The following is a 25,751-nucleotide window of genomic DNA, read 5'->3' on the forward strand; positions in this document are numbered from 1 at the left end:
AGCCTTCAATGAGGTAGAGCCCTCATTTTTACGTTTCCTCTCCGAGGATGGCCCAGGGCTCTCTTCCACATCAGACCCAGAATCAGATTTAGATTTTTTCTTCTGGAACAATAACAAGAACCTGGCTTCTCTATCCTTTAAAGTTTTGGCTGAAAAGGTTCTACAATATTTACTGTCCTTGGCTGTATGCTTGGGATAAAGGCAATACAGACAGTCCTTGTAGGGGTCTTCAGAAAAAAGTCTTGCCTTCCCACAGGATCTGCAGGGTCTAAAAAGCCTCTTCTTAGATCCCTCTGACATTATGAAGTAAAGAAGATGAATCAAACAGTACCTTGAGGTGAATTGTAGCAGGGTCAAAAGTTCACTAACTGACAAAACTGAGCAGAGCTCAGAGAGACTCCCTTATACACAACGTGCGGTTAGAAATCTGAGGTCTGGTGGCTCTGCTGGGGAGTTGATGTCTAGGGCTCGTCTCTGATTGGTCGAAGTTTGGACCTACATAAAGAGGCTGACGAATGTTAAAGTTTTTCTTTTCCCTTGGTGGGTTCTAATGTACTTTTATAGTACTTCTTTTCTATTTACCGTGAGGCTCCCACCATGACGACGGGGAAGATACAAGCATGTGCATCTATGAAAGATTCAATACTGGAGAACTATGCAACACCACAATATTAGGTCTTGGATAATGGAGTGGGCTCTAATCTCTTTCGATTGGGGAGAGGGACAAGAGTGTCCCGTTCCCCACTCACTTTTATTTACCCTTAGTAGTGAACCCCTGGCAACCAAAATATGCATGACTCCCTCCATTCAAGGTCTTACTTTTTTATCGACAGAGCATACAATCTTTATTCACAGATGGCGTGTTGCTCACCTCAACTCAGACTTCGCTGGAAAGTCTACAAGATGAAATTCGATTATATGAACAGATAGCAGGATTCTTTATTAACCTACACAAATCTTTTCTGCTCAATCTGACTTTGCCTACCCATGACATTGAAGCCTTAGAGGCAATGGCCCCTTTGTAATGGGCTAAAAAAGACATCACTTATCTGGGTATTAAAATCACCGCCAGAGTATCAGACCTCTTCCGAGCTAACTACCCACCACTCCTACAGCAATTAAGAGCTGACCCCCGGAGATGGGCCCCATGTATATTTTGTGGCTCGGACACACCCATTCTCCTCAAAATGACAGCCTTACCCAAGCTTTCATACCTCTTCAAGTGCTTCCTATTTAGCTAGATCGTGGGTTCCTTCCTACCCTTCGATCTCTAGTAACAAGCTTCATTTGGCAAAACCGCAGATCATGCCTACCATACAGAATGTTAAGACTATCGAAAGACTCGGTGGCTTAGCCCTTCCAGATTTCCATCTGTGTTACAAAGCAGCACAGCTGAGATAGATCTCTGAGTGGTCACTACGTGAATCAGATAAACACTGGCTACACATGGATAGGGTGGTGGTGGGGAGATATATATGGGATGCGCTTTGGAAACCAAAGACAGATCGCCCTGCTAATGCTTACTTGAGTACCCCCACAAAAACAACTCTTAAAGTTTGGGATAAGGTAAACAGATCTGCAGAACAGACCACTTTCCTTCCCCATTCATGCCGATTTATTATAAGCCAGCGTTTACCCCAGCCCTTCAACCCAGCTCCTTTGACTCCCGGAGGGAAGGAGGATGTCTTACCATTTTGGACCTTTTTCACAACTGGGACATTCTCACTTTCGAACACTGTCAGCAGGACTTCCACCTTCCACACTCGGAATGCTATCGCTACAGACAACTTAAACACTGGGTACTCCACCCAAACATTAGGGTTGTCATGACTTGCTCCCTGCATTCTCGTGTCCACCACCAGGGGGCTGAACTGCGGGACTCCCCAGTGGTCTAATAAGCTTCCAGACCCTCCCCTTCATGTACATACTGACTTCCAGTCATTTGGATTCTACATGCAAATTGCCATCCATTCCCAATCCATGCAGGGTTTTGTGAAAGCCAGCCTGCTCATGCTTGAAGCCAGCCTGCTCATGCCTGAAACTCCATTACCTAGAATTCCCTTCTCACTGCTTCGTCTCCACCCCTGCAGGCCAATGATGGGTGGAGGAATTCAGCTCACCTGTGGGTGGCTGCTGCTAGCCTGCTCACACCTCATGCATGTGATTACTGTGAGCTCTTTTAAGCCCCAGCTCCCTTCAGCCCAAGGTTAGTCATTGTAGCTGTGTACCGGCGAGACCAACCCTTGTTTGTGTTTCCTGAGCTTTTGATATCCTTGTTTCCAAAATTCCTGAGCTATAGCTATTCCTTGTGCCTGAATTAGCACTGCCTGCAGTGCTACCTTGTTTCCTGAGTTCATGAGCTATAGTTAGTCTTTGTTCCTGAGCTTCAGCTATTTCTTGTTCCTGAGCTGCACTGCTTGCATTGCTCTCTTGACTACTTGTTTCCTGAGCTGTAGCTATTTCCTGTTTCCTTGAACTAGCACTGCCTGCAGTGCTACCTGACTCCTGAGCTATAGTAATTTTCTGTTCCTGAACTAGCACTACCTGCAGTGCTACCTTGGCTCTTTCGCTTTTGCTCAATTCTTGTTTCTGCACTCCAGCACAGCCTTCAGTGCTACTGTTTTCTTGACTCCTGATTCAATTCAATTCTAGTGTACCCTTGTAGCCTCTCCTTCTTTATTTACCTTTTTCCAGTCCCCCTCTTTCTTCTCACTTCCTTGGTTTCATTTCCTAGTCATCTTTCTTTCTATTCCTGCTGTCTTGCTTCCATTACCAAGTGTGATTGTTACTTGCTTTCTGCCAAGTGTGCCCTGTGATTTCCTTCCTTTCCTGTTAAGCACTCCTCCCTGCTAGCTTGTGTTTAGTTCTACCCCTTGCTGTTACTGCCTTGCGTGTTCCTGTTTGATCTCCAGGATCCGTGGGCACAGCTGACTACCTAGTGGTGTTTCATGTTCACTGTGAGTATTGTCTTTGAGTTACACTTATAACATCACCATAGGTATCCGCTTCACAGACCCTGCCCTTGCATGCATACCCTGTATGTGGGTATTTGCAGTCAGTATCTGTAACAGCAATTGTGGGTGAGGAACTTACTGAGTTTCAGTCTAACCGTGTGGAGCTCCCGAGTGCTTTACCCCACATTCCCTTTACTGTTAATGTTGTGGTGTGTGTGTGTGTATATATTATATATATATATATATATATATATATATATATATATATATATATATATATATATATATATATATATATATATATATATATATATATATATATATATATATTATCTACTGGCGGTCGCCAGTAGATAGTTATAGTCAGGACCGTGTTTCCATAGGAAATCCGCAACATTCTATTTGGAATAACTTTGGCGCCGGCTGACGAATCCTCGCGACATTTTCAAAATAGGTGGGGCGCTCCGCTCCGCTCCTACCCTGAAAGTCTCGGGGGGATTCGTCAAGCAGGGGCTGAGAAAAAAGGGGGGTCCCAAAACGCGTTTTCCCCATGCAATTTTCCATAGGGACCTTTAGTCCAAGGTACAGCCCGAACGGCTGAACAGAATTACTTGAAATTTGCCAGAGAGGTAGTCCTCAGGTCAGGGAAGTGCCTTTTGCAGGTCTGGTGTCAATCTGTTCAGTAGTTCCTGAGAAAATCAAAAGTAAAATCATATATATATGTGGGCGGAGCCTAACCACACATCTCATCCTGAGATCTGTTTGGCTGTCAGCACTTCATCCAAGAACTGTTGGCAGCCATCTTGGGACCAATATACATGATAGCACCTCATTAAAAAGCATTGCAGTTAATAGAAGGTTTTAAGACTTTAGTTACATTATAAATCATTTGTTGATGGTACCATACTCATTTTAGGAATTGTGGTATGTTCTAAGGTGATTTCACCATGTGAAAAAGCCTTCTGCTGGGATATCATGATTGAGAGAAAAATATTTTCTCATGCTTTTCCCACAGAGGTTTGGAATGTGATCTATAAGCTAAACTGAGAGCTTATTTTCTGTAAATTCACATTATCTTTCTCAGTCATGTGAGAATGAAGTCTGACATTCTTAGTAAAACATGTACATCCAACAAGGGCAGAGACTGTCAGTTGATTCCTTTGTGTTCTACTGCAGCTTCCCAGAGTGTTCCAAAGAACAACTAGAGCGCTAACAGTCCTACTTATGATAAACGTATGGCACACCTGAAGCCATCTTGCTTGGATTAAAGTGGTAACTCTTAAAACATTTAATTTAAAAAGGAACAAAATGAGGGGGTTCATTTTTCCATAAAAAGTATGATTAGTGCTGCAGAAAGAAAAATTAGGGCACATTTTGATTGACTTCTCAAATCCTCTTCTAAACAATTCTGACATGCAGACTGAAACATGCACTTTCAATACCAGCAGCAGTTTTCCCTGGTGAGCAGTAGCTTTACTACAGTGATCTAATGAGCAAAAAGAGTGGTAACATTCTGAATTTATGGCAAATGTGTGACACATCTGAATGCCTTCTTGATGGAATCAAAGTAAAAAACTGAAAGTATTTCCTACTGAGGAGACTGCAGTAAATGAGGAAATTAGGAAACTTCATAATAAGTCTCCCAAGATGGCCACCAGAGACAAAAGAGCCCAAATGTAGCCCAAATATCACCCAGATGTTGCCCAAGTATAGCCCAATGACAGAATGTCCCAGAGTGTTCTTAAAAACAACTAGAGCGCTTACTGTCTTCATTATGACAAAAGTATGGCACACCTGAAGCCATCTTGATTGGAATAAACTGGTAACACTTAAAACATTTAATTTAAAAAGGAACACAATGAGGGGGTTCATTTTGCCATAGAAATTATGATTAATGCTGAAGAAAGAAAATGAGGGCACATTTTGAGTGACTTCTCAAATCCTCTTCTATTTCATTAAAAAATTCTGACATGCAGACTGAAACATGCACTTTTAATACCAGGAGCAGACTTCCATGGTGAACAGTAGTTTTACTACAGTGATCTAATGAGCAACTAGAGTGCTAACATTCAGAATTTATGGCAAATGTGTGACATATCTGAATACCTTCATGATGGAATCAAAGTAAAAAACTGAAAGCATTTCCTACTGAGGAGATTGCAGTACATGAGGAAATTAGGAAACTTCATAACAAATAAATCTCCCAAAATGGCCACCGGAGACAAAAGAGCCCAAATGTAGCCCAAAATCACCCAGATGTAGCCCAAATATAGCCCAATGACAGAAGTGTGCAAAACACTTATTATTTTGTGTTTTTGCAGTGTTATATAGTGCAGACTTGTCAGGTATTGGAGTGCTTTACATGAGCATTGGTTACATCACACAAGAACAAATTCATTTTGGTTGTAGACATGGGGAGACTAATTGATTTGACCAGAATCACAGAATGTCGAGCTGAAGCAGAAACTCCAACCTGGTCCCGAGTTGCAAAGTCTGCAGTTCTGGAAGTAACACCACATCCTCTCCCCTAAGTGCAACATTTAATCAAGTGGTCAACTGGATAAAACAACATAAAGATAACAAATAATTTAAAAGTGCTTTGTCGCTATTTGAAAACTCAGAAAATATGTCCTTATTTTAGTCTTTTAGAGCACTAACCATAATTTTGATGCCAATAAGACCCTCTCATATATGTAATTTCTAAAGGAAATGCTCTAGGTATTACAGTTTTGATTACATCAAGATGACGTCAGGCGTTCCACACTTTTGTAATAAATATAGAATGTTAGCAATCTAGTTGTTCATTAGGATACTGTTGAGAGGCAGAGGCCAGGGGCACGGACTCTGAAAATTGAAGGCAGGTAGGAGGGTGCAAAGTCAACAATTTAACCACACTGAGCAGGCAGGAAGGGCCGTGGCAGCACAACAGACTATGGAGGGCAGTGGAAAGGGGGGCAGGGGCAACAAACCAACAATACTGGACTTGCAAGAGAGGCTGTGGCAATGTAATAGACCATTGTGGGCAGAAGGAAGAGGCAATGGTAGTACAACCATACATGCCAGGAAACGTCCAATGTTTTTAAGCTCAAATGGGCTTTATTTGATCTGTCTCCTGTCTACAATCTCCTCTTTTTCAATGTAACTCAAAGGGGAAAATCAATACCCCAGTTTTTTTTCAAAATCTCCCTCTTACCAAGTTCAAAATGTTCGCAAGTATGGTACATTGGATCATGGAAGGAAATGGGGTAGGGACATGGACTTGGATAACAGAGGACAGGAGGGACATGGAGAGGAGGACCAAACTGACCCTGCAGGGCAGGCATCAGGGTTTGCAGCAGCACAATACACCACACAGGGCATGCGGGACGGGAGTGCAGCACAACAATCCATAGAAAGCAAGAGGGAGGGGACAGGACCATGCACATGGACAACAGAGAACAGAGGGGCAAGAGGCAATGGTAGCTAGCTGACCATAATGGACAGACAGGAGAGAAAGCTGCAGCATAACAGACCATAAAGGGCAGAAGGGATGGATCAGGGGCATTACAATGGAACGGACAAGCCAGGAGGGAGGGAGTAGGGGTCTGCACATGTAAACAGAGGGCTGGGGGCAAGGGGGCAGGGCAGGAGCAGCAAGATAGCCATGGAGGTCAGGCAGGATGGGCACTAGAAGCAAGACACACCATGAAGAGCAACACTGAGACTGTGATGGCATACACAGAGACCATGGAGGGAAGGTGGGAGGGGGTCAGGGGCAGCTAACTGACCACACAGGGAAGGTGGGAGGGGCCATGGCAGCACAGAAGACCATGCATGGCAAGTGGGAGGGTTAGTAGCAGCACAATGGCTATGATGGGCAAGAAGGAGGGTGCTGGGGCATGCACAAAGGACGATGGAGGATAGAAGGGAGGGTCAGGACCTGTGCACAGACAAGAAAGTTCAGGGGAAGGGGCCTCACAACAGACCGCACGGGGCAGGCAGGAGGAGCAGTTGCAGCACAACAGACCAGGGAGGGCAGAAGGGTGTGGCAGTACAATGGACCATGTAGGACAGGAGGAAGAGGATAGGGGCATGGCATGTGGACAGGCAGGGTGGAGGTGGAAGGGACAGGTTACAGTCATCTGACAATGCTAGGCAGGTGGGAGGGGAGTGGCAGCTCAACAGAACACTCAGAGTAGATAGGAGTGGCAGGTCCATGGAACATGGTGGGCAAAAAGGATGGAGCAGGGGCATGCACAAAGACATCGGAGGGCAGGGGGAAGGAGAATAGGGGCAGCACGCTAAGCACAGAATTTAAGCAGGAGGTCAATGATGGGACATAGAATTGGGCAATGGAGGGCAGGAGGAGTGGACTGGTACATCATACTAAATTGAGGGCAGTGGCAGCACATCAGACCATGCATGGCAGGAGGGAGGAGGCTAGTCCATGGATTCACACAACAGAGGATAGGGAGGAGGGGGATGGGGCAGCAAGCTAACTGTTCAGAGAAGGCGGGTATTAGGAACTTTATTGTTTTTAAAACGTGTGTCTGTGCAAACTACTTAAAATATGAACAAGTATGCAGCATAATCTCACTTTTATTCAGGAAGAAGAGGACGTTTGTGACTGTGACTCCGGACTCACTTGGCACAAACACCCCCTGACCCTCCACCCCCTATCGCAAAATGTAATGCCCGTGAAAAGGGTAGGTGAACACAGTGTTATATAGAACATAGTCCTGAGAGCACGATTGAAAATGAAAACTAGATATAGTGTATGGTATAAACTATGCACCAAAAAGTGTGATATAAGATGAACCGGGCGTGAAATATAATGTGCAATACATTGTGCGCAATTACAGATTCATTGGAGAGCGCGAGATAGCACAGGCACTAGCGCGTGCTATGCGATATGCGCCTTGGAGTGTAATATGCACAGGGCAGTGTTGTGTAACCTAACTAGTCTCTAAAGTTGTAATATAAAATATGTGCTGGGGAGTGTAACGTTGCATATGCACTGTGACAAAGATATGGTTCCCAGATTGTAATATGTATGGCATAGCACTGTGCGTTATAACATAGGCATCGAGGAAGGCACGTTAGATGGGGCAATATAACCCGTGCGAAGACAAGTGTGGCATGACATATTCACCGGGTGGTGTTACAGTGCAAATGGGCTAGAGAGTGTCATAGCATATGCACTAGCTAGTGGAATACAACACAGAGGTGTGTGGCACTCAGCAGGCAATGGTGGGTGTAACACAGCATTGGGCTCTGCCAGGAGCGTGCTGTGACTCTCAAGTGATGTTCGTCCCCTTTCCAGAGAGTAATATGAAAAGTATTACACATCCGGCAGTGGATGTTTGTTTTATTAACCGTGAGGAGGGTTTCTTGCATAGTTTTTGTTGAATTTTTGTCGAATCCCCTTTGAATGGCTTGGTGTGCATGTGTATTAAATGTGCCCGTCAATAGCTACCCATGTTTGTATAAATAAACAACAAGGGTGTCTACCGGGATTAGGCACGGTAGGGCATCAGACATGTCAGAGCTTCACTAGTGGTGTAAATACATTCCACGTGGATTCATTGTATGCATAGTCGCCTTTTAATGAATATCACGCAAATCGTCATGGTGATAGGTACGTACAGTTTGTCCAGCATGTCCTAGGTGTGTCTATAAATATATATTTTTTTAAAATAATAAAAAACAGTGGCCGGCCCTGGGGATTGGGGTCAAAAAAATATAATTAGGAGACAGGCCCTGGGGGATGGGGTCATCAGGGCCAATAAATTAGAATAAGAAGGCGAACCACACAGCCCCCTTTCTTAAAAAATTAAAATAAATAAAAGACTGGCATCGTGCTGGAGGCCACGCCCCCTCCTTGCAGCACTCTGCAAACGCGCCCCCTGGCGAATTGTAAGTTTGGGAATTAATTCCTCTTCAATACTGAGGGTCCCTGAGGGCCAACTAGCCCAACAGGCATCTCCAGTATGCGCCAGGGAGCTGTGCTGCAGACAGGTGCTCTGAGGCCAAGCCCCTTTCTACACCTCTCTGCAACGCAGCTCTGTGGCGCTTACTGGAGGTACCTAGTGGTCTAGTTTGACCCTAGGGACCCTTAGGATTCAAGGGGACTTAATCTCTCAACTTAGAACAGCCACAGGGCGCTTTTACACAGTGGTGAAGGGAGGGGACGGGGCCTGAGGTGACGTGTGCAAACACGCACTATGGCACGTTTTAAATTGGGGATATAATTTCCCTTCAATACTGAGGGCCCCTGGGGGCTAACTAGCCCACCAAGTGCTTCCAGTAAGCGCCACTGAGCTGCATTGCAGAGAGGTGGTCCAGGCCGTGCCACTTTTTACACCTCTCAGCAACGCAGCTCTGTGGCACTTACTGCAGGTACCTAGTGGGCTAGTTGGACCCTAGGGACCCTCAGGATTCAAATGAACTTAATCTCCCAACTAAAAACGGACACAGGGCGTATTTACACAGTGGTGAAGGGAGGGGACGGGGCCTGAGTTAACGTGTGCAAAAATGCCCTGTGGCCTGTTTTAAGAGGTAGTTTTAATCCCCCTGCCCTATTATATACTAGGGGCTTACAGAGGAGGTCATGCTAATCACAGGGGGACCCCAACGCATAATGTTCCCTAGTGTATGTAGGTGTTTTCACTGTATTCTAAGTGTCTTTTAACATAGCACTGGCTCTAGGACTGGTTAGTCAGACTCAGTTACCACCAGTATCCGTCTGAAAAAGTTGAGGGTACAGGATGATTTTGCAACAAGGCTTCTTTCTGCTCTTCTTTTTGTTCTTTCTGCACGTTATCCTTCTTCCTGCACTTTTCTTCGTCTTTGAGGACTTCTGTTGCTTCTTTCTGCACTTCTTTTTTTTCTTTCTGTGCATTTTTTCTTCATTCTTCACATGTCCTATCTCTGTAGGCATAGTTAGAAATTAGCATTTAAAAAACCTTTCAAATTCACAGAAAAAACCATAGGTTTCAGGCACGTTATAGTTAGTAATTAGCATTTAAAAAACCTCAGAAATTCACTGAAAAAACCATAGGTTTCAGGGGTGTTATAGTTAGCTGGACTTTTCACTTGTACAAAACCATTGAAATTCCCCCGTTATGGTTAGTTCAGCTAACTATAACTCGCGCGCCCACAATGCACTGCTGATGACGTCACATATTACATCACTCATGACATGGTCAGTGACATCACTCATGACATCACTGATGACATCTCAAATGACATCACTGATGACATCACTGATGACATCATCCTTGTGATAGAGTGGCAGACCTCCTCTCGCCCTAATATAACCTTTGATACACACATTCAAAAATAGAGACTAGGGGGAGGAGCCTAGCGCGCATCCAAGATGGTCGCGTGAGCACAGGGCTCCCCGGACCCTTGCTGCTCCTCGGAATTTATCCTGAGAATATCCTGATGTGGTTTATGGAATCTGGCAGATGAAGACCGGCTGAGCACGTATCTCTTTTCAGAACTCGAATCGGACCTGGGAATCCTGAGTTGTCGTTGTTCGAACTTTTGGGACCCACCCGACGGAGGTGCCCGGGACGAAGGTGATCCGTGGAGCCGTGTCGTAATTGAACAACAGCGGCTGCAGTGCGGTGCCAGTGGCCGCTCTACCACTTTCGGTTTCACTTTCGGACTTCAGGGGGCTGGCCGGCGAACGCTCTTGATGTGGCGGGGTGTTTCCTTGGCCTCTGCGCGAGGCTTTGTCTCCACCTGCCACTAGTGTGCCCATCGCCCTGGGTCCCCCCGCACCGCTATATTGTGGTCTCTGGTGAGGCGCTGGTCTGCGGTGCCGTTGCCCCTACGACTCTTGATCGGCGGTCCCCTTCGGGGTCCGTGACCACATGGGGGGCAAGGGGGGCCCCGAGGGGCGTAAGACTAAGGCCTCCCTCCGCGGGGGACCGGTCCAGGCCAACAACATGGACCGCTACACTCAGGGCAGAGGGTCCCCTGGAGCGACCGGCCCCCCCCCGGACGCCGCCGGTGGTGGCACGACCGTCTCTCCGGAGCTTTCCCTGCAGGACATCATGGGCGCCATTGATGGCATCAGGGAAACCATCGCCACGCAATACGAGGCCCTGGCCCGTAAAATCGACACGGTGGCCATCGATGTCACCTTAATTCGGGCAGATCTCTCCAAAACTAACGAGAGGGTCCAGGCTCTTGATGCGCGGACCTCCACCCTTGGTGCGGATGTGTCGGACCTGCAGGCCGCGCTGGGTGACATCAAGGCGGTCAACGATCAGATGGCCCGGCGGCTGGAGGACTTCGAGGGACGGGCCCGACGCAACAATATCCGTGTCATAGGCGTACCGGAGTCCTCCGACAACCGCCCGGTTGACCTCCTGGTCGAGGAACTCATCCTCCAACAGTTGACCCCGGCAGGCCTAAGTAAGTTCTTTGCCGTGGAGCGGGCCCATCGAGTTCCGGGCGGTCGGCCACGGCCGGGGGCCCCCCCGAGGCCTATCGTGGCCAAACTGTTCCACTATAGAGACCGAGATGCGATTCTGCAGGCCTCACGGGTCCACGGCCCGGTTCGTCATGAGAACTCATCCATTAACTTTTATCCGGACTTTACCCAACTTGTCCAGAAACAGCGGATGGGATTCCAGGGGGTGAAGCGTCGTCTCCGTGAACTGGGCCTCAAGTACTCTATGCTCTACCCTGCAAAACTCCGAGTGGAACATGAGGATCGGACTGCCTTTTTTGACTCTCCTGTGGCCGTGAGTGACTGGCTGGACTCGCTGCCGGACAGAGGTGGCCGTCCCGGGCCCTCTGCAGGCGCCGAAGGTGACGGGTCCACTTTGGAGTGACTTTTGGTCCTTGATTTTGCCATTTTGCACTGTTCAGCTGGGTCTTACTTCTTTTGTTTATTTTGTCTCACTAGGACCTGTGTGGGGGGCGGGCGGGGACGGGTCCCTTTCCTCCTCCGGGGTCTTTTCGTAGAATGGGGTTAGTAGGGCGACAGGCACACTGCAAGTTGGGGGGGTTTTTTGGCCCGCAGGGGTGCAGGGTGGGGGGAGTTGGATTTGGGGAGGGGTTGGGGGGAAGGAGGGGTTGTTTTGCTGTGTGTTTTCTGTTTGCAGGGCGAGGTATTGATTTTTGTCCAGACTTGGGAACTGTGCTACTGACTGGGGGGCCTTTGATCTATCGGAGGGGATGGGGGGGACGGGTTGAGACTGATGTCATGGAACGTCAATGGGTTGGGGGACCGTATCAAACGGGGTGTAGTACTGCAGTATTTGCGTCGTCTGACTCCTGATGTGGTGTTTCTCCAGGAGACGCATCTGGTTGGTAATGTTTGTCATGCAATGAACAGGGGGGGATACCGCCTCGTGGCCCATTCTGGTTTCACAACTGGTTCCAGGGGGGGTGGGCATTCTCCTGCGATCCTCACTTCCGTTGGATATCACTAGGGTAGTCTCGGATGACAGAGGGCGCTATGTGTGTCTGACTGGGAGGTGGGAGGGGCAGCCCCTTTCCCTGGTCTCAGTTTACGTCCCCCCGGGCCTCCAGAACTCCACCTTCACGGACCTGGGTCGAATGCTGCTTGAACTTCCGGATAGTCTTTTGCTTATGGGCGGGGACTTTAATTCGGTGGTTTCGGGTGACCTGGATCGTCACCCACCCAGGGCCCTCCCCGCTGCCCAGGCATGGCTTGGTGGACTGTTGGAGACCTTCGGCCTGGTAGATAGTTGGAGATTAATGCATCCGACCCAATGTCAGTACACCTTTCACTCTGGGGCGCATGGGAGTCTTTCTAGGTTAGACTATTTCCTTATGCCCGCGGCGCAGACTGGTCGGATTCGAGAGGTTAGGCACCTGGCACGGGGTATCTCCGACCATTCCCCGCTGTGGCTGCTCTTTGACACTGAGTCGCGGTCTGCAGGGCGGATCGCTCCCATTAACCCGTGGTACCTGCGAGACCCTACGACTCGCGACAACCTGGTCAAGGCTATGGACCAATACTTCCTTGAAAACGAGGGGTCGGTGTCGTCCGCAATGTCCCTGTGGGAAGCCTTTAAAACCGTAATCCGCGGACACGCCCTCTCCCAGATAGTGGTGGCTAAGAAGCTCAAGAGTGAGGCAGTGGTGAAGCTGGAGACTGACATCTCGGGGCTGGAGTCGGCCTTGGAGACTGGTGTCACTCCGGACGGGCTACATGCCCTCAGCCTGAAACAGTTTGAGTACAGGTCTCTTGTCACTGACGCGGCCAAAACGATGTATAGGGGGCAGCAGGGTCGATTGTATGATGCCGGGGACAAGGCGGGAAAGTTGATTGCGTGGCTGGATAAGAAGGAGAGAGTTAATCGTGTGGTCCCGGAGCTGCGTGTCTCGGATGGAGTGTGTGTGACTGAGCCTGGTGAGATTGTGGAATGTTTCGCTGACCACCTCCGGGCCGTGTACTCCCCGGTGACTGATAGGGATGAAGAAGACTCTCGCCTTCTGCTTAGGGATATTGCTTTGCCTTGCCTGTCCGTCGACGACCGTGAGCAGCTGGACGCTCCCTTGTCTGTAGATGAAATAGCAACTGCGATTCGGTCCCTTCGTTCGGGCAAGGCGATGGGTCCCAACGGTCTGTCTATTGAATTATATAAGTTGCGCCCGGATAAACTCGCGCCCTTCCTCCGTCGTATGTTTCAAGAGTCCCTTGAGGCAGGTTCCCTTCCTGACGACCAGCGTCTGGCTACGATAGTCGTGATCCCCAAGGACGGTAAGCCACGAGACCGCTGTGCCTCCTACAGGCCTATTTCACTGCTAAACGCAGAGCCTAAAATCCTGGCTAAAGTCCTTGCCAATCGTTTGTTGAGCGTCATCTGCGATCTGATTCATCCTGATCAATGCGGCTTCATCCCTCATCGTAACACCGCTCTTAACTTGCGGCGTCTTCACGGCGCCCTCGCCAGGGCGGAGTACCTCCCTGAACCAGCCGTGCTGGTTTCTTTAGACGCCACGATGGCCTTTGACACCATCGAGTGGCCATTCCTTTGGGCTGTCTTGACCAAATTCGGCTTTGGGGAAGGATTTCTTGGCTGGGTGAAGCTTCTTTACACGGGACCCATGGCTCAGGTGGTGGTTAATGGGCGGGTCTCTCGGCCCTTCGCTCTAGGTAGGGGTACGAGGCAGGGGTGCCCGTTGTCCCCTCTGCTCTTTGCTCTTGCCCTGGAGCCGCTCGCTGCTTGGCTCCGCTGGGAGCCCTCGATCAGAGGGATCCGGTGGGCCCCGGGCTTCGAGGATCGGGTCTCGTTGTATGCGGACGATATTCTCCTGTATCTCACCTCGCCGCGGCGGTCGCTTAATGTTCTCTTTGATGTTCTGACTTCCTTTGGGAGAAATTCGGGTCTAACGATCAACTGGTCTAAATCCTGTGTCTATCCTATCTCCGGTGACCCTCCTCTCTTGCCGCCGCGGCTCCCGATCCAATTATCTCTGTCCGGCTTCAAATACCTGGGGATATACGTCTCGTTGGACCCGGTGGCTCGCTATGAGCAGAATCTCCTGCTTCCACTTCGGCGTTTGAGGGAGGACACGGCTCGGTGGTGTAAGCTGCCCTTGTCCCCGCTGGGTCGGGCAGCACTGTTTAAAATGCTGTCCCTTCCCAGATTCCTCTATGCACTTCAGAACTCCTTCGATGTCATTCCTGTGTCCTACTTTCGGGAGGTGGAGAGCCTGCAGAGGAGACTGGTGTGGGACGGACGGGCGCGTATCGCTCTGGCAAAGCTTACTCTCCCCTGGTACGACGGGGGCATCGCGCTTCCCGACATTCGCAGGTATTATTGGGCCTCACAGCTATCGGCCATTAACCATGCCACGTATGCGCCTGGCTTGAATCCGGCGTATGGGATGGATAAATTCCTGCTTCCCGGCGGAAACTATAACAGGGCACTTTACTCCAGATCGGCTGGACGGACCCTTACGGGCCCTACTAAGATTGCGGTGCGGATCTGGAAGGCGGCCAATGTAGCCATGGGCTGGAGCGAGCGATTAACGTGTGCTACTCCTCTGTTTGCCTCCGACCGACTGGGAAGCCTCTGGACAACGAAGGGGTTTGACCGTTGGGACACGATCGGTATTAGTAGAGTGGGAGACTTATGGATTAAGGGTGCGGTTAAAACATTCGCGGCGCTCCAGAGCGAATACGAACTTACGGGAACGGAGTTCTTTCGCTACGCCCAGGTTCGGCATGCCCTGCTCTTGGTATTTGGGGCGGGGACCAAGATCCCGGCTTCTTCGCCTCTCGAGGACCGCATACTCGATGGTCATGTCCCCGACAGTACTATCTCTTTAATTTATAAAAAACTTATCAATAATCGGGCTGACCTCTTGGTGCGCCTTCGGGAGGCGTGGACAGGGGATGGGGTGGAACTGGACGACGAGGACTGGCAGTCCGCACTGTCGTCCCCCAAGGAAGTGGCCATTCCAGCCCGTCTCCGCCTGGTCCAGCTAAAGATTCTCCACCGGGTGTATGTGACGGGTCCCCGTTTGGTCTCGATGGGATTTTCTGAAGACGGGCTCTGTAAGCGGGGGTGTGGGCTCAGTGCCACCTTTCTCCATATCCTTTGGGAGTGCCGCGAGGTGGCGGAATACTGGCGCCGGGTACATGTGGTCATGGGCCGGGTCACCGGGGTGGCGCTTCTGCCGGAGGTGCGTCGCTGTGTCCTGAATGTGTGGGAGCCCAATGATTATAACGCGGCTCAGACTCGGTGGGCGGCCCTGGGGAACATGATTGCCAAGAGAGATATAGCGCAGCTTTGGGGTTCCCAGCGGCCTCCCACCGTGTCCGTCTGGAAGGAGAACATGGACTGGTGCATGTTCAGGGAGAAGACTGTGTATGTGGCTCGTGGTAAACCGGGGGCATGGGGGAGGATCTGGGGGCAATGGAACGCGTATCGTGGGGGTATCTGTACTCCCCCCCTAGTGGACACCGATATTGCTTTGTCCCCCTGACCCTTGATGGTTCCTTGCGATTTTTGGAACAACCGAATATAGACGTTCCTCTCCCGTGACCCCCCCCCGACCTATCAGTACTCCTTCCTCTTGATAGCTACTTGAAGGTCTGAAGTAGAGTCCCCCGGAGGTAGCCTGACCCACACTTTTTGCCCTTATGCCTCGCCTTTTGTTTTTATTTGTTATTTATGTTAATCTTATGTATCCTGCTTCCCTAGGACTATCCGGAGCCATGTACGGGGCTGGGCCCCGGGAGCCGACTATTGCCTCAACAACTGTATGATCCTTTCTGAATCTAGCGGCCGGCCCTGGTGGTTGTAGGCCCATGCTTGTAATTGATTTATTGTTCAATAAAATTCTATAAAAAAAAAAAAAAAAAAAAAAATAGAGACTAAAATTTTCAAAACAATGGACATACCAATACCAGTTACAACAACCTCTTCAGTAATTCTAAGATCCACATACACATCCATTCATTCACCAACAGTCCTATACAGTCACTAATGCATGTACTCACTCATCATATGTACTCATACACCTATACATCCTGTTACACAATGCCACTCATCCATAGAGTTACTCACACACATAGTCACTCATGCTAATAAAGAATCAAACATACATTTACTTGCATATACAGTTATACAAACACCACCACACTTACTTCTATGGAAACTTACACATACTTAGTCTTTTAAACAATCACTTATAGAAACACATACTTATTCATACAGGAACTCTTTCAATCTCTCACTCTCACATATACTCACTTATATACACCAATAGTCACATATACTAGTTTAAAACATATGTAGTTACTCATAAAGACACTATTGAGACAGTCATTCACTCACTAACACACCCATACACACACTCATCCACCCATACAGCCCTGCACACATGCTGTCTTCAACACATACAAACAGTGAGTCACTCATTCATGCACCTATGCACTACGTAATACCCCCCACCAAACCATGCAGACACTCAGACGGATACTCAAAAAAACAACTAATAACCTATATAGACACCCATGCAGCTACTCACCAACCCATGCAGCCACTTATACACAAAGTGAGAGACTGATACAGATATTTACATATTTAAACATTACTCACTAAGCCATGTATTCACTATGATACACTTAATCAGTCAGTTACACAATCAATTTTTCAAAAACAAATCATCCATTTAGACACTTATATACCCATTTATTCTTCCATCGACCTTGAGATATACATATATAAAACATTTAATTTTCAGAAAAACACACATTCACTGGATTATGTCATCAGTGATGTCATCAGTGATGTCATTTGAGATGTCATTAGTGATGTCATGAGTGATGTCACTGACCATGTCATGAGTGATGTAATATGTGACGTCATCAGCAGCGCGAGTTATAGTTAGCTGAACTAACTATAACGGGGGAATTTCAATGGTTTTGTACAAGTGAAAAGTCCAGCTAACTATAACACCCCTGAAACCTATGGTTTTTTCAGTGAATATATATATATATATATATATATATATATATATATATATATATATATATATATATATATATATCTCCACAACTCGGCTCCATTCAGTGGACCCCTGGAGATTCTTTATCCGGTGTGAAACTGCAGCAGAGCCATGCCGTCATTAATACACCAAAAGTTTCCTTCTCAGGAAGCCAAATAGTACGCACTCACAGATTTCTTCGTTTATCCCAATTTCCTTCAGTTATTCAATAGCATCCAGTCTCGAGTAAATACCAACGCGTTTCGCTATCAACAGATAACTTGATCACGGTTAATATTGTGCATTTGAATCACCCAATAAAAACAAATGATGCCGATCATGTGATTAGTGATGTCACTCATCTATTCGCCTGGACTTCTGGTCCTTGTAGTCCTCAAGCCATATATGTTATTAACATATCATTTCAAAGGTAATATTAACCCAAATTCATGCGCAATTCTCCATCTAACTCCTCCTATTGTTTTGTGTCAGTTAATCAAAAAACTACACACGTTTTGCCATGATCTGTTTCGCTACTCGTTATTCTAATCGGCTTTGAATAAGTGAAGGGAGACAATATTTATCTATTTTTTATGTGTCAGGTTTCAACTCGAACTTTATTCATTTCCCTGTAATTTGTTACGATTTATTGCTGCAGACGGCAATGTTCTTATTTCAGGCAATAAAAATGTGCAGCTGCACTTTCGTCATTTAATACGGGAAGTGCTACGTTTTTGATTGTTTAATTTAACCTGCATATTCGTTAACCCCCTTAAGAATCGGAGCTCCGATTTCCGCCGTTATTAGAAAATAAACAGTTATGGTTAGGTTTTGTGTTGACGCAATAAATTTAATTCGGCGTCTCATACTGTTTTTACTATTTTAAAACCCTCCAGTGGGCTTATTCCTTTATTTTAAGGCACAAATTGTGCCCTCTAGTGGGCGATGTCATGATTTATTTGTTAATGCATGGCAGTCATTAGATTCCTGTGCAGTTATGGGACAATTATTAATTGGACTGTCCTTCTCATTTATGTGAAGGATTAGTTATGTTAATATGGCTTGATCATAGGTTTTTTATTCCTTCTTCTCTCATCCCTCCTCCTCCCCCTCTCTTAAGGCACCCATAACAGGATCATTGTTGGTCATTTTATATTCCTATAAATGAACGTACAGTTCTTCACTTTGATTGAGGCCCCATGGCGTATAAGCCCTGAAATTCAGAATCTGACGTGATTCTCTACGTCTCAAGTACTTTTCTCGATCTCCCCCTCTTTCATGTGAGGATATTGTTTCAAGAGCATAAAAACGTAAGGATTTCCAATCTCCTCCGTGGTTGCTTTCCATGTGTTTTGCAACTGTGTTGCTCCTGTCTTTGTTGACCGTTGCTCTCACATGTTCGAGGATTCTCTTTTTCAGCTCGCACTTTGTGCTGCCTATATATTTCAGTAAGCATGGACATTCAATCACATATACAACAAATTGGCTTTTACATGTGATTAGTTCTTTTATCTGCCATGTCTTATTGTTAGGCAATCTGACTTCAGTCATGTTTTTAGCAATTTGGCAAACTTTGCATGTGTAGCACTTTTTAAAGCCCTTTGTCATTAGCCATTGCATTCCCTTCTTTTTGTCATGATGTACCAATTTGTCCCTCAAATCTTTTGCACGGCAGAACGTGATGTTTGGGTGTTTGCCCATAATTTTGCTTACAATTGGATCTAATTGTAGGAGCTTCCAATTTCTTCGAAGGATATCCCCTATTTGTCTTGATTCTTTCGAATGATCCAAGATTAGTCTCACTGTTGCATTTTCTGATTGGTTTGTAGTTGGTTTCTTTGCCCCCTTGTAGTTTTCATCCAAAATATCCTGTCTTTTCTTTTCATTGGCACGTTTCCAGCATTTTTGGATAATACCTTTTTTATATTCATGAAGTGGTTAAGATACATCGACGATCTTCTGATAGTGTGGGATGGCACGGCACAGGAATTTGAGGAATATTTCAAGATTTTAAACTTTACAGACGCCAAAATAAGATTTACATACAACATCAGTAAAGAAATAATACTCCTAGACACAGGGATCTACATTGTGAACAACAAATTGGAAACCACACTGCATAGAAAGGAGACCTCTACCAATGCAACATTACATGCGAACAGCTTTCACAAATCATCGGTGAAGGATAACATCCCATATGGAGAATTCTTGAGACTACGGCGGATCTGTTCAGAACAACAAGAATGGGAGGAGCACAGTAAAAACACAGCAAAGAGATTTAAACATCGTGGTTATAAAAAAGGTATTATCCAAAAATGCTGGAAACGTGCCAATGAAAAGAAAAGACAGGATATTTTGGATGAAAACTACAAGGGGGAAAAGAAACCATCTACAAACCAATCAGAAAATGCAACAGTTAGACTAATCTTGGATCATTCGAAAGAATCAAGACAAATAGGGGATATCCATCGAAGAAATTGGAAGCTACTACAATTAGATCCAATTGTAAGCGAAATTATGGGCAAACACCCAAACATCACGTTCCGCCGTGCAAAACATTTGAGGGACAAATTGGTACATAGCCACCATCAAGATCATGACAAAAAGAAGGGAATGCAATGGCTAATGATAAAGGGCTTTAAAAAGTGCTACACATGCAAAGTTTGCCAAATTGCTAAAAACATGACTGAAGTCAGATTACCTAACAATAAGACATGGCAAATAAAAGAACTAATTACATGTAAAAGCCAATTTGTTGTATATGTGATTGAATGTCCATGCTTACTGAAATATATAGGCAGCACAAAGTGCGAGCTGAAAAAGAGAATCCTCGAACATGTGAGAGCAACGGTCAACAAAGACAGGAGCAACACAGTTGCAAAACACATGGAAAGCAACCACGGAGGAGATTGGAAATCCTTACGTTTTTATGCTCTTGAAACAATATCCTCACGTGAAAGAGGGGCAGATCGAGAAAAGAACTTGAGACGTAGAGAATCACGTCAGATTCTGAATTTCAGGATTTACACGCCATGGGGCCTCAATCAATGTGAAGAACTGTACGTTCATTTATAGGAATATAAAATGACCGACAATGATCCTGTTATGGGTGCCTTAAGAGAGGGTGAGGAGGAGGGATGAGAGAAAAAGGAATAAAAAGCCTATGATCAAGCCATATTAACATAACTAATCCTTCACATAAATGAGAAGGACAGTCCAATTAATAATTGTCCTATAACTGCGCAGGAATCTAATGACTGCCATGCATTAACAAATAAATCATGACATCGCCCACTAGAGGGCACGATGTGTGCCTTAAAATAAAGGAATAAGCCCACTGGAGGGTTTTAACATAGTAAAAACAGTATGAGACGCCAAATTAAATTTATCGCGTCAACACAAAACCTAACCATAACTGTTTATTTTCTAATAACGGCGGAAATCGGAGCTCCGGTTCTTAAGGGGGTTAACGAATATCCAGGTTAAATTAAACAATCAAAAACTTAGCTCTTCCCTTATTAAATGACGAAAGTGCAGCTGCACAATATAATGTCTGAAATAAGAACATTGCCGTCTGCAGCAATAAATCCAAACAAAGTACAGGGAAATGAATAAAGTTCGAGTTGAAACCTGACACATAAAAAATAGATAAATATTGTCTCCCTTCACTTATTCAAAGCCGATTAGAATAACGAGTAGCGAAACAGATCATGGCAAAACGTGAGTAGTTTTTTGATTAACAGACACAAAACAATAGGAGGAGTTAGATGAAGAAATTGCGCATGAATTTGGGTTAATATTACCTTTGAAATGATATGTTAATAACATATATGGCTTGAGGACTACAAGGACCAGAAGTCCAGGCGAATAGATGAGTGACATCACTAATCACATGATCGGCATCATTTGTTTTTATTGGGTGATTCAAATGCACAATATTAACCGTGATCAAGTTATCTGTTGATAGCGAAACGCGTTGGTATTTACTCGAGACTGGATCCTATTGAATAAATAAAGGAAATTGGGATAAACTAAGAAATCTGTGAGGGCGTACTATTTGGCTTCCTGAGAAGGAAACTTTTGGTGTATATATATATATATATATGTATTTATGTCTGCACGTCTGTCCTGGGTGTAGTTATTCTGAATGCTAAATTGCCTCTTGAGTGCCCATCCTTTGAGTCTCAGCCACCGTGTTCACTTATACAGGCTTCCCCTTTGAATCCCTTTTCCTCCTCTGACTTCTGTGTGATCCTGGGCAGCGTTGTACTACTCTTTCTGTGTACATTTTCTACCCAGTCCCAAGTCTTTGCCCAAGTCCCTGACTGTGTTCCCGACATAGTCCCAGACAGTCCCTTACAACGGTAGCCGCCACTAGAGATCTTACCGCTATTGAACAATTTGCTAAATAGGTGGCAGGCTCCTGAGGATGCATCTCCTTTCTCTACTCCTTATTGCTTACCACAATTATCACCCGTAGCAATGCCACATCGCCTTCTGGGAGCTAGTTCTTGTTGAGAGTGACGGTTACCGACGCAAAGTGGCCCAAATTCTGGAGGGACATTCCCAAGTTCAATCATTCTATAAGTATGATGGAGGTGCATTATAAAGTACTATTCGACTAGTACCTCTACCCTACCATGCTGGAAAAAAAAATCCCGACCACATCAGAGCTTTGCCGGAGGGGTTGTGGGTTGCTGGGGGACTTCCATCACATATGGTATAAGTGCACAACCATTCGCCCAGTCTGGGCTGAGCTACTAGCCTAAAAAAACACATCCTGGGTTACCCGATCCCGGACGCCCCTGGATTTGCCCAACTTGGATTCCGTGATGACTCTCTTAAGCGCCAAACATCTGCTAACTGGGCAATATTATGGCTATGCCTTGGTGCAGCACAGCTTGCACTGGCATCTGCTTGGAAGAGGAAAGAGGTGCCATTGATGTCTCAATGGCATTCCAGACTCGGGCAGGCCTTTAACATGGAAAGAATAGTGGACATCCTGTTAGATAGCTACAAACACTTTGAGTACATTTGCAGCCCCTTGGTGATATATCTATCGAGAGGCCTCTCACTATGTGCATGCCTTACACATACGAGGGTGCTTCACCTCTTTCAATTCTAATAGTGTTGACCATTGCTAGATCCTCCGGGGCCCGGTATACATATCTGATGGAGACATACCCTCAGTTTTAAGGGTTACTATTTGGGGGTGCTGGAGGTTTTTGGGGAAAATGGTTGTTCTATTGTGCGACTTGTTTGACAGTATTGTAAGAAGAATCTGTATTGTTGAATAGGAGATTCCCTCACATGACAGACACTGATAACTAAACTAACTGCTCTGTTATATGATACTGAGATCTGAGATTAATACTCTGTCGGTATCTGATATATGTAGAAAAAACAATAAAAAACGTTTTGACAAAACAAATCTGAAAGAAAATAAAAAGCAAAATAAATTCTTCACAAATTAACAGAGGGTGTGATGTCACTTCCACTAATCCTGGAAATGTGGTGAGTTGGCATCCAGGTGGTGACAATACAGTAGTTGCTTTGAGAGACCCTGCAGGTAACAACTGTTTGTTTCTTACATGGACAAAAGAGGGTAGTGGGCGATGGATGGTGGGGTACTGACGAAGGGAAGGGTGGGAGTTACCCAGTTATGACTGCATCCTCAGGCGCAGGCTCCATCTGATCTCCATGGGTGCAGCTGAAATGAGAGAAATAAAACTTGTTGTAACCTTTCTCTATTGACTTTTAAAACAGAAGACTGCATGCACCAGCTTTATACCATTTTAAATAATGTAAAAATTATTACAACAAATGCAGACCTGGTACAGTCATGTATGAAATTGACTGCAAGTTCAAAAGAAAAATGCAAATATTTCATAATCAAGACATGCTCGTTGAGAGGGCAATCTGAATATACCCCACAAGCCAGTGCCTCTGAAAGTTTGCTAGGGATGGGGCAGTGTCAGTTATGTGTCTGGCGGTCCCTGGGAATCTCACCTCCCCTGTTATAAAGAGTATAAGCTATAATCCTTTTGGCTTATTTGGAGTTGACACATGCCGAATAAAATATTTCTTATTTGAGAAGGTGGGGTGTCATATCTATTCAGTGCTACTTGTAAGGCTGCCCAGTTAAAAGTAGGTGAAACAAAGTATCACTTTGGGATTTTCTTGGAAGAGCCAAAGTAAATACTTGTACCAGATTGAAAGCATAAGCTAAATATCTCTCTGACCCTAAGTCACTGGGCCACACTGTGGCTACTAATGGGGTGGGGGTGGAGCTGTGGGGACATGGGCAGGGCTGGAGCAAGCAGCGGGAATGTAGGTGAGAGTGCAGCACAGGGAAAAGGTAGGAAGACCTCGGTGGGAAGAATGTGCGTAAAAGGAGACGTGGTAAAAAAAGAAAAGGTTGAAAACAGAAGGCAAAAAAGGAGGCAAAAAGCAGAGAAGAAAAGAGGAAAATATTGGAGAGAAAGGAGGAAGAGCAGCTGAGAAGAGAGTGAGAGTGAAAGAGCGAGAGGAAAAATGGGCAAAGCGGAAAAAGTGAGTGAAGACACGACACAAAAGCTGAGCAAGATTAAGAGGGCAAAGAATAAGAGGGAAAACAGGCAGAGAGGCAAAAAAAGATGAACTAGAGGACAGCTGATGCGTGAGGGGAAAAACAGGCAAAGCGGCAAAAGAAACCCAAGAGCAAAAAGGCACAAGAGCTGAAAAAGAAGTACCAGACAGAAGAGAGAAGCAGGAGCGCAAGACTGGAAGCCTCAGGACAGTGTCGGGGCTGGGCTAGCGAGGGCCAGGCCTGGTCAGAAGAATGGGCACAGGTAAGGCAGACAGGCAGTGCCTACTTAACAAATCATTGTCTTAAATCTAAAGGGTCTAGAACTATGCTAACTGTCTCCTCTTTGGCCTGAAACATCAAAGCTACGTCAGATTTCATTTGAAATGCCACCATTGGCTCGCTGTAATGTGAATTTGAGATTATTTGCATATTCCCCAAATAGATGTCAGCAGGACAACCTTGTCAAAATGTCAGCCCCTTATCTTCCAACTAGAAGCTTAAGGTCTGCCAAATACAATTTAATGTCTATACAGCAACATGTTACATGAAATATGGAGGAAGGATCCTGCATGGGCAAGCCTCATCCACTAGAGCTCTACCAACAAATCTTATGATAGAAACTAACTTTTTCAAATTCAGAGTAACCCATTCACTTGTGTCTGGCTCCTACACCTTCTGCTCGATCTGGATCTTGCCAGTTAGAGGCCTGACACTAGTTTTTCACACTTTTCTGGAACATTTGTATTCCATTTACTCTTCACAAAGTCTTTACCACTTTGTAACTTCATACATGGAAGAGGGCTTCATCACCTAATTGCAGCCCGCAGCTGAATGATTTTATGTTAATTTAGCCAAGAATATGATTGTTGTATGTGATCACAAGGTGCTATAAGACTACTGCATGGTTTGTGATACTTCATAAAAATCAGAAATTAAATAAAAAACAAAATACATTTCTAACAAATTAACAGAGGAAAAACAACTGGGTGATGTCCCTTCCACTGATTCTGAAAAATTGTGGAATTGGCATCCATGGGGTTAAAATCCAGTAGTTGTGTCTAGAGACCCGGCAGTTGTTTCTTACATGAACAAGAGAGGGTAGCAAGCGATGTGGCATAGGCAAGTAAGACATTTCAGCAGATTGCTTGTGTGCATGCCTGTCTTACCCAGGTATGACAGTATCCTCAGGGGCAGACTCTAACTGATCTTCATTGCTGCAGCTGAAATGAGAGAAATAAGACTTTTTCTTAACCTGACTCTACTGACTTTTGAAATAGAAGATTGGGCACACCTATTTTAAACAACATAAACATGATTATAATGAATGCAGTCACTGTACGTTCAAAAGAATAACCAAATATTTCGTCATCAAGACATGCTCGTTGAAAGCACTATTTGAAGATTGTAGAGTGGTGTGGCTCACTGGTTAGAGGCAGCAGACCCGGAAGCAGAGGACTGCTGGGGACCAGAGTTCAATTCCCGACGCGGCAGGGTCATGGACCAGGGCCAGTGGACTTGATAATTCTTGCCTTGGTGCCTACTCTAACCAGGGATCACACTCGGCAACTCTGGGCATTAGCTTGCCTCATCTCCACAACAGCCCCCCACATTCGCTGGGGATGCCTGGTTTCACCTTGGAGATACCCAGGAGGGATCATCTCACAGGGATAGCCAGGACGGGTTCCCCAGTTGTCTACAGTGCCAGGATGCCTCAGGGCAGCAGTGCGCTTTACAAGACGCATATATTTACATTTACATAC

At 45.9% G+C, this 25,751-nt stretch overlaps 1 protein-coding gene across 4 annotated transcripts in view; it reads right to left on the reverse strand.

The window, feature by feature from the left end:
• Positions 1-25,751, reverse strand: part of LOC146783434 (uncharacterized) — a 477,699-nt gene that overhangs the window by 66,683 nt on the left and 385,265 nt on the right. For 3 of the 4 annotated variants that reach the window (XM_085633638.1, XM_085633636.1, XM_085633639.1), the window contains exons 7-8: positions 25,158-25,211; positions 23,080-23,133 (exon numbers count right to left, since the gene is read on the reverse strand). In XM_085633638.1, the coding sequence (XP_085489764.1) occupies positions 23,080-23,133; positions 25,158-25,211 (108 nt within the window). Of the gene's footprint in view, positions 1-23,014; positions 23,134-25,157; positions 25,212-25,751 lie in introns of all 4 variants that reach the window. The other variant, XR_014970475.1, reaches the window with a different exon arrangement.

The sequence above is a fragment of the Triturus cristatus genome, chromosome 11 (genome assembly GCF_964204655.1).
Source record: "Triturus cristatus chromosome 11, aTriCri1.1, whole genome shotgun sequence".
Taxonomy (NCBI): Eukaryota; Metazoa; Chordata; class Amphibia; order Caudata; family Salamandridae; genus Triturus; species Triturus cristatus.